This window comes from Elephantulus edwardii, unplaced genomic scaffold (genome assembly GCF_000299155.1).
Source record: "Elephantulus edwardii isolate Elephantulus edwardi_28Jun2011 unplaced genomic scaffold, EleEdw1.0 scaffold00138, whole genome shotgun sequence".
NCBI lineage: Eukaryota > Metazoa > Chordata > Mammalia > Macroscelidea > Macroscelididae > Elephantulus > Elephantulus edwardii.
The window spans coordinates 903,769-916,879 of record NW_006399888.1 but is presented as its reverse complement, the minus strand read 5'-3'; the positions used below and the strand labels follow the sequence as shown (position 1 = coordinate 916,879).

The 13,111-nt window shown below is 42.8% G+C and overlaps 1 protein-coding gene across 1 annotated transcript in view; it reads right to left on the bottom strand.

Moving 5' to 3' along the window:
- Window positions 1-4,990, bottom strand: part of ATRN (attractin) — a 158,354-nt gene extending 153,364 nt beyond the window's left edge. Inside the window, exon 1 of the mRNA XM_006894202.1 lies at window positions 4,506-4,990. Within this exon, the coding sequence (XP_006894264.1) occupies window positions 4,506-4,900 (395 nt within the window). The 5' untranslated portion in view covers window positions 4,901-4,990. The remainder of the gene's footprint in view (window positions 1-4,505) is intronic.
- Between the last annotated feature and the right edge of the window lie 8,121 nt (window positions 4,991-13,111).

The following is a 13,111-nucleotide window of genomic DNA, read 5'->3' as shown; positions in this document are numbered from 1 at the left end:
TAGGCCACCAGAGCTCTCCTAAAATCACAATTTTTAAAAAAAGACAAACTAAACAGATAGAGCCAGTAATCACTTCCAAGTTTGGACCTTTGGTTACACAAGGGTGGAATTCACAACTGAACTAAGGATGTACAAAGGAAAAGACTTTTTCAATAAGCAAGTGTAGTCATGAGTCAGTACGAGGTGAGCAGAAAATATCTCAGTAAGATGTTTAACAGAGTAGAAGATAAATTCAGAAGAAATGTGAGGACAAAAGACAGATATGGCAGCCATATGGATAAAGAAAACTTTTTAGAAGTTATAAAAGGCTACTTTTAGTAGAATTTCATTTTCATTCAACAAGTACTTAGAGAGCACTGAATCTGTCCAAAGGACTATTTCCTGGCTCTGGGAATTTAACAGTGACCAAAACTGGTAAAATTCTCTGCTCTCATGGAGCTTTTATTCTACAAGGGGAAACAGACAAGCCTAAATTTGATTTGTCAACACACATTTTAAGGATTAAAGACAAGCACACTGCCTGGAAGAAAGGGAGGAACACTAAGATAAATTGTCGCTGCTGCTGCAGCAGCTCCTACAATGACTGCATGTGCCGGCATGAAACAGATGCTCACGAAAGGCTTCCTTCCTTCTAGAGAAGTCTTAACATCACGGGGAACTATGAAGTTCACCTCATTCCACTATTCTACGCCATCCTTCCCAAAGTTGTGTAGAGCAGGAAGTTAAAGATACTAAATATGTAACTGGGCTAACTATCTGACTTAAATGAAAAGAAAAATTTCAATAGTGAGGTTACAAAGTGATGTTGCTGTTAGGTGCCATCGGGTCGAGTATGGCATATAGCGACCCTATGAACAAAATGATCTGAGTCCTGTCCTGTGCCATCCTCACATTTCCTGACACAAAGTGATACTGCTGCAGAAATCATTCACAAGGTTCCTATACTTATTTTTATTAAACTGACACAATTAACTTTATCCTATGAAAATGGCTATAAGCCATTATTTCTGCAGTTTGTTTCCGGGTCTTCAGGGAGTGTAGTTCATAGAGAACTTCTCTGCTTACTCGAGGGCAACAACTCTCTTGTACTTCAAATTCACCAGCTGCTCTGAGGTAGTGAGATGGGCAATCTCCATCCGTGATATTTACAGCCTCCAAAAAACCCTCTGGAGGGTCTGCTATAAGTCAATTCCAATTCCACAACAATAAGTGGGAGTCTTTTCTAATAATTTGTTTCATTTGGGGGGAAAAAAACTTTTCCAACCTCAACCACATAATAAAATAATACCATTGGAGCTGTCTTGAGGATTAAAATGGCACAAGGTATATGGAAATGCTTGGTCCTCATATACACAGTTGGCATTCAGTGAGAACTTTAGTGAAAATCCAACTCATTTCTTTGTTTACATTTCTATTAATCCATGTAAAAGACCTCATCGAACAGAAGACTTGAGAACTAAAAAGCTTTAAAAACATTAACTGGATGTCATTCCAAACTAGAAAACCACTCAATGTCTTTAAGTTCAAATTTTAATTAAAAACAAAGTTTGTAAACTAAATCAAAATAAATACCATTACAATCAAAACCAACATATCACTCTTATATTCAAGCAGAGCTTTAACAAAAAGCTTTTAAAAATTTGCAGACAGAAATTAATTTTCATTTTTTTTTAAAAAATGCAAATTCCTGAAACTTACAAAAAGTAAATTACATCATCGGCAGTCAACTCTGAACTCTGCCCACAACAGTGTCCATAGTAACTAGGGGAGCTCTGGGACTCACATGTGCCATCTGAGACAATCAGTGTCAGTATTGCCTGTTCCCCATAATAAGTGGCTTTTCTCCAATCCTCAGGAGCATCCACATGGGTGCTCAGACTTGTTATCACTCCCTAATTATCTCCTTCACACACACAGACTCCAACCCTTACCCCTGTTCTGCCACGTGGATCCCCTAAGTGGACCTCAAATTCAGAGCATCTAAAATAAACTCTTTTCTCTCAGACCTGTCCATTTTACCTCTACACCATCCGCCAACATCTATACCTGCTTCCTTTCCCACTGCCTAGCTCAAGCTTTCATTACTGATGATTTGGTCCATGCGAATAACTCTCACCTAACTGTCCACCAACTCTCAGGCTCAAAGTGAACCTGTATCAACTCTAAATATTACAAATTAATCTTGTTATGAATGTCCCTCATGTCCTGCTCCCTTATTACAACCATGACCTGACACAATGTCCAGATTTTCAGAATCTGAAGGACCCTCATCTGACCCAACCATCCTGATCTTGGAAGGTCCTCAAATTTAAAATACACTGGCCTTTTGTTCAAGGAAGGCTATTCCTTGCTCTAGCTCTAATCAAAAGCCTTTAATGTCAAGGGGGGAAGGGAGTTCAGGGCAGAGGGGCAGGTGAACTATACTATTCTCTTGCTCTTGGGCTAAAGGTCAAAATTCTCAATCCAACCAAAAGGTTTCCACATGGCCTGGCCCCTGCCTATTTCTCCAGTCTTACTATTTTCCTCTTTCTTCTCTCTGCTCCCCACTAGGTCTTCTATCCAAACTGCCAAGATTCTTAAAATCCCCTAGCCTTGAACATGCTGGTCCCTCCACAATCCACCACTCACATGGTACATTCTCAAATCAACCCTTGGTTCTCGATTCACAAGTAACTTACTCAGTTAACTAATCTCATCCCCACTTCCAACTAAACTTCTCATTTGGTCCCTGCTCTTCACATCCAAGGGAGCTCTGGTGGCATAGTCTATAGGTAGTTGTATGGCTAACACAAAGGCAGCGCCTCTCCAGCAGTTCAAATCCACCAGGGGCTCCATGGGAGAAAGATGGGCAATCTCCCATTTGACTTAAAACTATGGAAATCCAGCTATGAGACAGGTTCAACTTGCTGGCAATAAGATGAGCTGCATTCACCTCCATACCATTAAACAGAATTATAGCAAAGTTATTGCTGCAATTTTTTTGCATTCCAGAATATAAAATCCACAATATCAAGATTGTGAGTTCTTGTTTATCTCACAACCTAAAACAAAGGAGCCCTCCACAAATACTCATATATTAATGGAGCTTGTAAGTCAGTAAAATCTAAATTATAGTTAGCCCCAACACACACTGGCTGTGAACACACTATTTCTCCATCCACAAAACTAAGGTGCTCATCTCCTCAATATTCCAAGCCTCCTGAAGCTCAGATATTACAAGAGTCTGTAACTCTGCCATTTTAAATTTCTCTCGAACACAACTCTTCCACACACCTTGGCAACCGTGAAACTGTATTGTCTGATCTCCACAACTGTCTGCATCTTTCTTTGCATCTGGAGTTGTTGTTTCCCCCCCAGTTTCCCCTTTCCAAATACTTCTTACTTCAAATGCTAAAAACTAAAGTCACCTCTTCCTCAAAGTCCTCCTTGGATTCTCCTAGCCTCCACTTATAAATTCACACAAGTTCCCCTTCTGGTGAGAATTCCATATGAGACCACCTGGTTTTATTTTCTTTACATCATTTACTGCTCAAAGTATCTTGTTCATTTCACTACTTATGTCCTTGTGAATAGCCTGTCACCCTCACTAGACGATAAAATCCATAAACAAGACCCTGCCTAATCAACACATTTCCTCCCTCCCCAATATTAGATATCACAAGTATTTGATAAATATTTACCAAAGGCAAGTAGGGCTCTCTAACTCTAATGACTAAGGTTGTGTACATATTGATCGCTTGCTATATTCCAAACTCCTTTTGGACTAGGCCAAAGTCTGGCTAATCCATTTATTTATATGTGTTATCAACAAATCCTTGCACAAATGAAGCAAATAACAGATAACTGCTACTTAGCCAATTAATGATCTCTCCAAGAGGTTGTGCCCCTATACCAGGCCAAACTCCTGACATTCTCTAGAAACCAGAAACCTCCTCCATTGCTTCTCTACGACAGACTCTATTCCAACGTGCACTCTCCAGTGAGCTTCAAATGCTCGATTCCTCGCTTTCCTGAAGCCAACCCCTAATATCTTTCACAATCTTGCCCTTTTCGTCTTCCTCCAGCTAACAGATCACTTCCAATGTCTTGTTTCTGAGAAGTATCCCACATCTCCACTTGAAGGCATCTTAGAGCCTAAGGGTCTAGGAGGATGTTAAAACTGGCTCTCTCCTCTTTTCTTTGGCACTTCGTTTATCTGAAATAGGCCCAGATTCAAAGACTGGCTTTGATACTCTTTAAGATCATAAGCATTCTCCCCATCTGGTCTGCCGCATCACTAAGGCTTTGGGGTGCCTCTATCTTTAATTCATACCTTTTCACCTCCCACCAGTGGAAGACCCCAGGCCAAAGAAAATTACCTCCCCAGAAGCGAACAGACTTCAAGGACCGAAGGGTGGTCCCCCTACTTTCGGCCTGGCATCCGCCTCTGGCCTGGAGGCGTCTCGAGCAACCCCCGATCCCGCCCTATGGCTGGGCCTGACCCTCCGAGCCCACCCCCCACTCACCTGAAGCGGCCCCCGCAGTGCTGGCATTGCTCGCCCACCCAGCCGGCGGGGCACACGCACTGGCCGGTGCCAGGGTTGCAGCGCCCGCCGTTGACACAGGGCCGGTCGCATTCCTTGGCCTCGGCTGCGGCGGAGCCCGACACCACCGCCGCCGCCGCCGCGGCCTCGGCCGCCCAGGGCAGCAGCAGCAGCAGCAGCAGCGGGAGAAGCAGCAGCAGCAGCAGCAACGACGGCGACAGGAGCCGCGGGAGGCGCAGCCCGGCCCCCAGACCCGGCCTCCCAGCTCCAGTCACGTCCCAGTCCCGGCGCCGCCCGCCGTGCCTGCCCGCGGGCGCTGCCGTCGCCACCGTCCTCGCCCTCAGCCTCGCCTCGGACGCCGCCGCCGACGCCACCATCTTCCCGGGGCTGCAACAGTGCCCCGCGAACACATACACACACAGCACACGGCCGGCTCAGCTTTGCCTGGCCGTGCGCGGCAAGGATGTGCGGACGGTGGCTCGCACGGCCAATGCCGGGGGCGGGACCAGAGCTGCGTGGGAGGCGGGGCCGGCGAGCGTGCGTGCGTGCGTGGGCGGGGCGCGGCGCGCTGGCTTGGATCTCTCCGGGACGCTCCGCCCTGAAGCCAGCCTTTTAGCCTTCTGCCTGGGGCTAGCCGATAGCTTCCCGATGGCTTAGGTCTTGTTTTCGTCCTTCACGCTGAACAGAGCAGCAGAGTACCCTCAAGTGTCCTCCCAACCCCTATTGGCTGTGTCTGAACCAGCCGCCCTGCAAGCCAAGAGCTACTAAGAGAGGCTGCCCCCAAAGGGGGGGGACCGGAAGTGTAGAGTACTGACTTGCAGGGAGACCCTGTAAGTACCTTCCCCCATGCTCAGAAAAGGCCGTGGAGGCATGTCGTGGTGTGGTGCTAGGTGGAATACTGTAGGAGGAATACTGTGTTCAGAACCTCTGCTCCCTGTGCTGTAGAACTGTTAAGATTGTTGCCCTGCATTCCCAAAGGCGTGCGGTTCGAACCCACCAGATGCTCTGGAAGGACAGTCTCCTGTCCTGATCCGATTTGATGGCACACAACAAGAAAAAAACAAACCAAAAACCTGTTAGAGTGTTATGTACCATTGAGTAGAAAGCAACTCGTAGTTTATGTCTGCTATCTGTGCTGTAAAAATGTTAGATGGTTATATAACATTGAGTCGAAACCAACTCATAGCTGACCTCTGCTCTCTGTGCTGTAAAGATGTTAGGTGATTATGTACCGTTGAGTCATAGCTGACCCTCCGGTGGGTCTTTAGACACAATCGCAAGGGTGGAGATTGCCTATCTTTCTCCCAGCAGCGCTACTGATGGATTTGAACTGCATGGCTTTGGCTTGGGAGCACAAATCCTTACCATTTAGCCACGAAAGCCCCAAGCTGTAAAGTAGGAATATAAGTAAATACCTCATATGTTAACCTGAGCCTGTGCTCAATGAATGCATAATAGATTGGATGAAGATACACCTTCAGGCCTGCCTTCGTTTAAACAAACCCGGTGTCAGACCAAACCACCCGCCCCCCCACATCAGTTCTGTGGAGGAAGTCTGAGGGTACCTTGTTCCACACTATTTGTCCTCTCAACTATCTCTGAAGAGCACATATAATTGGGAACCAGAGCATGCCAGCCCTCACAGATGTGCCATGGAGCCAACGAAACATAACCTCCTGAAATTATAACCTTGTGTGGGCCTCGAGCCTAGGATTCTGAGTGGACCTCAGTTAAAAGAACAGTGAGGTGGGGAGAAAGTGCCACAAATGGCATTGCACCCCTTCAAGGTCTGAGCTTTATGACGTTCAGGCAGCCTTGATTTTGAGCCCTTAGTAGCTCTGAGTTGCACCCCTTCTTCCAATTTGTTGGAGAAAAACTATTTAGACAGGGGCCGCTCCTGTGATTCCATAGAGGAGAAAGAGGAACTTCATTTTCAGCGAGATCTGAGGCACCAGACACATGAACACAGTTGGCCCATCACAGCTGCAAGTCCAGCCACTGAATAAAAACCAGACCCTCCTCTTGTTCTAGTCCCTACACATAATATATGACAGAAAGAAGCCTAATGACATTCTGAGAAAGGATAAGTTGCTGCTTTAAAACTCTGAGCTGTAGAGAAATGTGTTATTCAGTAATAGATAAACAGAATACCACCACTTCTTAAGGATTTGGGAAAACCAATCACTGGCATTATGTGGAAAGGAAAGAGACTTGAGATAACCAGAGGTCTCCTGATGAAGAACAGGAAAGTAGGATTTCTCTCACACACTCCAACTTCAAACCTGCTATACAGTCAACAGTAATCAACACAGCCTGTTACTGGCATAATGGTAGACACATACATTCATAAAATAACGTTGAGAAAGGAGCTCTCTGGTGGCCTAGTGGCAAGAAGCTGCACTGCAATCTCAGAGGTACATAGATAGAATCCACCAGATGATCTGCTGGAGAAGGAGGGAGCATTCTCCTCCTGTACCAGTCAAATCAGATTTGACAGTACACATTAAAAAAAAAAAAATCTTAAAAAAATTGAGAACCTAGAAATAAGCCCATCTGTCTATACACAACTGATCTTTGAAAGAGAAATTAAATCCCCTAAGTGGGAAAAAGACAAATTCTTTAACAAGTAGTAAAACTAAATAGTCATTTGCCAAAAAATGAAATCAAATTTATACCTCACACCATATGCAAAACCAATTCAAGATGGATCAAAAGCCTAAATGTTAACGCCATTAAAAGAAAAATGGGGGCAAATGTAGAGACTCTAAAAGGGATATATGCTGCAATCCCAAAGCCATTCAGTTCAAATCCACCAGCTGCTCTGCGGGAGTAAGAAAGATAGGCAATCTCCTCTCAAGTGAGTAAACTTCCTCTGAAAACCTGCTAACGCACCAGCTATGGGTCAGTTCTGACTCAGCTTTACACAACAACAACAACAGAGAGAGAAAACAAGCAACAGAGACAAATTGATTTTTCTCAAAGAAATTGCTCATTTGCCAGTACAGGCTGGCAAATTCCAAGTCAAAGGGTCATGGGCAGGCTAGAAGCTTCTCCAGGATTTTAACAAAGCAAAAAGCAAGAGAGTTTTGCTAGATGTCCATGTGTATACAGTGTGGCTGCCCATAGCTCAGCACATTGTGAAGATGATGACTTTATATCAGATCTTACAAGGGAAATACTTCATTACATTGGATCTCATCTGTTATATCAGCTATATATCTATCGTATCAATTATTTATCTGTTCTATCAGTTCCCTGTCATGTACTACTCCAGCTGTTTTTTTAATTCTTTTCGGTGTTTTCCTTTCATGTGATGTGAATAGAATTCTTCTGTAAATGTCATTCTATTGGATTACCTTTCTTTGAATTGTGCACTGATATGGATCTCTTCTAATCACTTTACCAGGTAACTCTTTTCCAAATTTCTTGGCATAAATGAATATCTCCAGCCTTGCATTCATTTGTTGAAATATGTCTGGAAATATTCTGTTCATTCCAGTAGCCTGTTTTGCATTGAATGAAATAAGTTAATGACAAAGGTCAATTACAAATATAAATATTGTATGAATCTAATACTATAAAAAATGTAGAGAAGAAGCTTATATACACAGAACAATAACCAGTCTGAGATGAGTAAGGAAAGGGGAGAAATCACTAATTAGATAAGAGATATGTATTAATTTGAGTGAAGAGGGTGAGGGAATTGTCAACACAAATCATTAAGGATGAGAAAGACATGCAGACATGTACAAGAGTTGGAGACAACAAAGTTAAATATTGAAACATACACAATTTAGCATTATCAGTAAGAACAGACACTAACTTACTCATCTTCATTCTACAAGTGGATACATATGCTGACAGGCAAGAGGAAGAAGTCAGTATGCATAAACAAATGAGACTACACTCAGGACCATATCGGTTTGGCAGGTGGTATAAATACATCTATGGATGCAGTTAAAGAGAGGGCAAAATTATGAAAACTTCCCAGCCATGATCAAATATTTTGAAAGAAAGTTGAAACACAATGTGTAGGAATGAAGCACCATGTATATGAATTCTGTAGGCAAACTAATATAAAATAAAAACATTTTAAAAAAAAAGGAATGAATCACCAGGCTGGCCCAGGAGCTCAGTGTCATAGTCATTGGGGCACATCAAAGTAATTTGGCATAGGATCGTCTACAAAGAAAATGCTCTACATCCTACTTTGGTGAGTAGTGACTAAGGTTGTAAAAGCTGTGAGTATCCATCTAAGGCATAATTAATGATTTCTCCTCATTATGAGCCAAGAGGGGTGAAGAAAAAGAATATTAATTAAGAGGACTAATAGAATGTGTGAAGTTTTGTCTCCGCAATTCTTAAGACCAAAGGAATTAAGTAGTGACCAGTCAAGCACTGGGGGCTGCTCTAAAGACAATCACAATAGATGAATCCTAGCAATGCAGGAGATAATTGTGAAACAAAACTTCAAATCACAGGGAAAGTAGTCCAGGCTTACCGGTCTAATACAAAGTGAGAATCCCAACACTGTGGGCCTTAGTTACCCTTCAAGCCTGGAACTGGCACGCCTTTCAGCAGACATGCCTGTCAAAGAAGAGCAATAACTCCTGTGAAGAAAACATTTCTCAGAACAAGAGGCCACCCAAGATCAAAGGGCAGTATTTGCACAGAAATAAAGCTCAGAAGGCAAACTTGGATTGCAAAGGAAGAACCAAATCAGGAAATAGAGGAAGTGGGAAGAGTTCTGTTACAATGTAGGGATTGTAATCTCTGTCATGAGACAATGTACATGAATTGTTTCATTAAAAAAAAAAAAAAAAACAAAAAACACCAACCAATGTGCTATACAAATTTTCACTAAACTCTCAATAAAAAGTTGTGGATTTTTTTTTTTATATTAGCCAGAATATTTTCTAACTTAATCACGTAAGTATTGTGGTTTAGGAATAATTTTAGGGCAATTATCTTAGATTTTAAAGTATGTGAGACAAAGTTTTATTATCTTTACTTCCAAGGCACACTCCAGCTGCACCTTAGTCAAGATACATCTGCTTGATCTTTTGGCAGTTCATGGGATAGTCAGTCTGCTTCCCCAACACCACTGCTCAAAGGCATCTTTGTTATTCACCATGCTTGGGAAGGTGGGGTCAATGACAAAGAGGAGGACTCTCAACCAGATGAATTGACATAGCCGCCTTGGGCTCTAGTATGTCAGACTGTGAAGATGGCACAGGATGGGGCAGGATTCTGATCTGTTCTCCGTAGGGTCGCTATGGGTTATACTCTACAGCGCCTAACAACAAAAACAACCTCAGATTTTAATATTCTGTAGTCCCTAGGAAACCAAGAAAATACCTCATGCACCCATGAAACTGCTCAGACTTTTCCTTTAGAACACAGAATTCTAAGATTTTTTTTTTACCTCATCCTCATAAATACCACCTAACCTCCCTTGTTCTGCATCACTCTCAAGCCTGATGAAGCCAAAGGGTGAAACTAGATCTTATCCTTGATAGGACATTCTATCGTACATAGGTCACTATGAGTCAGAGTCAGCTTGACAGTACCTAACAACAATCAGTAATGATGTTCAACATCTTTTCTTACTTGCTTTTTGTCAATTTGCATATGTTCTTTAGAGAAAGATCTACTTAAGTCCCTTTAAAATTGTACTGTTTGCCGTTTTGTTGTCTAAGTTCTTTTTTGTAGCTTTTTTTTTTTTGGTCTAAAGATGCAATCTTGATACCCTTATCATGTGTATGTTTAGCAAATATTTTTTCTGTCTTTAGTTGTCTCTCCATTTTCTTAATACTGTCTTTTAATCTGTTTTGTTGTCCCTAACCAACTTATTTGTTTGTGGTTTTTTGATTTGTGTTTTGGTTTTGGGTTTTTGTTGTTGTTGTTTTGTTTTGTTGGCTTGTGCTTTTCGTGTCATACCTAAGAATTCATTGTAATAGAAACTAAGTCTTCAAGCATTATCACCTGATGCTTTGTGCTATAACTTTTATATTTAAGTCATGGATCCCTTCTGCATGTTTTGCAATTCTGCTAAGATTATTTGCTAGGCTATAACCTTGCAAAATTATTTGTAAATCTGGCAGCCTAGTGGTAAGAAGCTGCACTGCAATCCCAAAAGCATGAGATTCGAATCCACCAGCTGCTCTGTGGGAGAAGGTTGGGTAATCTCCTTTTGTGTGATTTATTGCCTCTGAAAATACATTGGAGGGTTAGCTGTGGGTCAGTTCTGACTCAATGGTACACAACAATAACAATTATGCAAATAAAGTGTGTAAATGTCTGAAGAAATTTCTGAAGTAATGACCATGCAAACGGGGCAACGGTGGCTTAATAAGGAGAATGGTCAATTTTGCCGTCTTGCTAGGCTTAAACAAGCCAGTTCCACAGAGACTGAGGAGGACTTCACTATCATCAAGAACAGGGAGAAGAACATGTTCTTTAGATGGAGGGACCCTGTCTAAGAACCTACTAGACACTGGAGATAAAAAGAGCTCTCAAACAGGGAGCTCTAGTGGCAAGAAGCTGCACTGCAATCCCAAAGGCATGCTGTTTGAATCCACCAGATGCTCCACTGGAGGACAGGCAATTTCCTCCTGTGCCTGTTGGATCTGATTCAGTGGCACAAGAACAAGGGGCGGGGGTGGGGTGGAGAGCTCAAACACTGGAAACCAACAGAGTGAACAAGTTGAGATCCTTCAGCCAGGATTGCACACAAAGCAGAATGTCTCCAGGAACGTCCTGGCAAAGCTGGAGAGTTATAACATTTGCTCAAGCAGGGCAAAGACTGAGCCTGACTAAAAGTTGAGAGCTGTTTTGGTTGGAAACTTTTCTTATTGACTTCTATCTTTCTCTTCAGTTGTTCCTATTACTTCCAAGTTGACCTTGAGGCACAACCATTACTTCCTTAGTAAACCCCATGCTTGCAAGCATAGTTTGTGAGTTCTGTGTGGCAATTGCAATGAATTGTGGAATTCAGGCAAGTAGAGAATCCCATGGGATAGATGACTGGTGTTCCGGTTGTTTAAAAGGGTAGAAAATGGAGGTCTGTCAGATCTTTATCTTTTTTTATATATTTTTTAAATTTTTTTTATTTTTGTGTGAGTGTACCGTCAAATCAGATCTGACTGGTACAGGAGGAGATTGTCCCTCCTTCCCCGGCAGAGCATCTGGTGGATTCGAACCATGCGCCTCTGGGATTGTAGTTGCAGCTCCTTAACACTAGGCCACCAGAGCTCCTCTTATTTTTTTTTAATATTTTTTATTGTATTATTTTTATGTGTACCGTCAAATCAGATCTGACTGGTACAGGAGGAGATTGCCCCCTCCTTCTCCAGCAGAGCATCTGGTGGATTTGAACCACGTACCTTTGGGATTGTCGTGCAGCGTCTTGCCACTAGGCCACCAGAGCTTCCTTAGATCTTTATCTTTTAAGGGCTGATTTTTATTCTTTTGCTACTTCTTGCACTTGGAGGGCTCCTGAAGCCTCTACACTATACTTCTAAGTTAACTTTTGTATATTGTATAAGATAGGAAGTCCACCTTCATTCCTCTGCACATGGTAATCCAGTTTATCCAGCACCATTTGCAAGCTATCATGTCTAGGGGTGATTTTTTTTTTCTTTCCCACAGCAATAGATGACTAATAAAGGCAACAAGATTTTGGAAATGTTCCTACACACATCCCAAACCCATACCAGAAGGTATTACCACCAAGACAATATGACCAACCCATGGTAGACACCCAGTTCCTCATTACCTTCTTTGGCTTGCAGAGAAGCCATTTGCTCTCCAAGCTGCCTGCCTTCTGAGCTCACTGCATTGGTGCCACTGGGAGCCCCTGCCTATGGCCCTCAAACAGGTTGCTGCCAGAGCTGTGATCAAGGCCTCCAACACCTGAATAGAGGTCTCCATATCGTGTTGCTGCGGAAGCCATTGAAAGCAACTCCCATCATCTAAGAAGCTGCTAGTGGTAATGAATACAGCCTTCATTAGCGAGGCTGTGTTTGCATTGGCTTACACTATGCCAAGAACGCTGCAGTGAGAGAGTGGTGGCAGAATCTCTGTGCAAAGTAGTGGAGGTATGGGGCAGATAACATCGTTTACCAAAGGGAATAAAAGGAAGCCAGATCAGCAGGTCAAAATTGACTCAAAGAACAGAGAGAGCTTTGCTATGAGCCCATGTAGACCAGGGCCAAGGACATTGATTGTGGGCAAGGTTCAGAGGACAGCAGGTAACAAACTTGTAGGAGATCCAAACACCAAAGTCCAGGGCTTGAGACAGCTGTGAAGTCTATCATTTTGTGACCACAGTGACCATCAGGCCTGACTCATATATGGTTTGTTTTTTTTTTAGACTGTAAAATTCCTACAAGATTGTCAGGGTTCAGACACTGTTTCATGCTGACAAGGGAGCCTGAACAAATTTTGATTAGTTAAGATTTTCCCAGAACATTCTGAGGCCAGGATTCAAGTACAAGTGGTTAATGCAGGAAAGGATCCCTGAAGACACTGATAAAATGGGATGTGAGACAGAAAGAGAAAGACTCTTGATTGAGATGTATGATCAG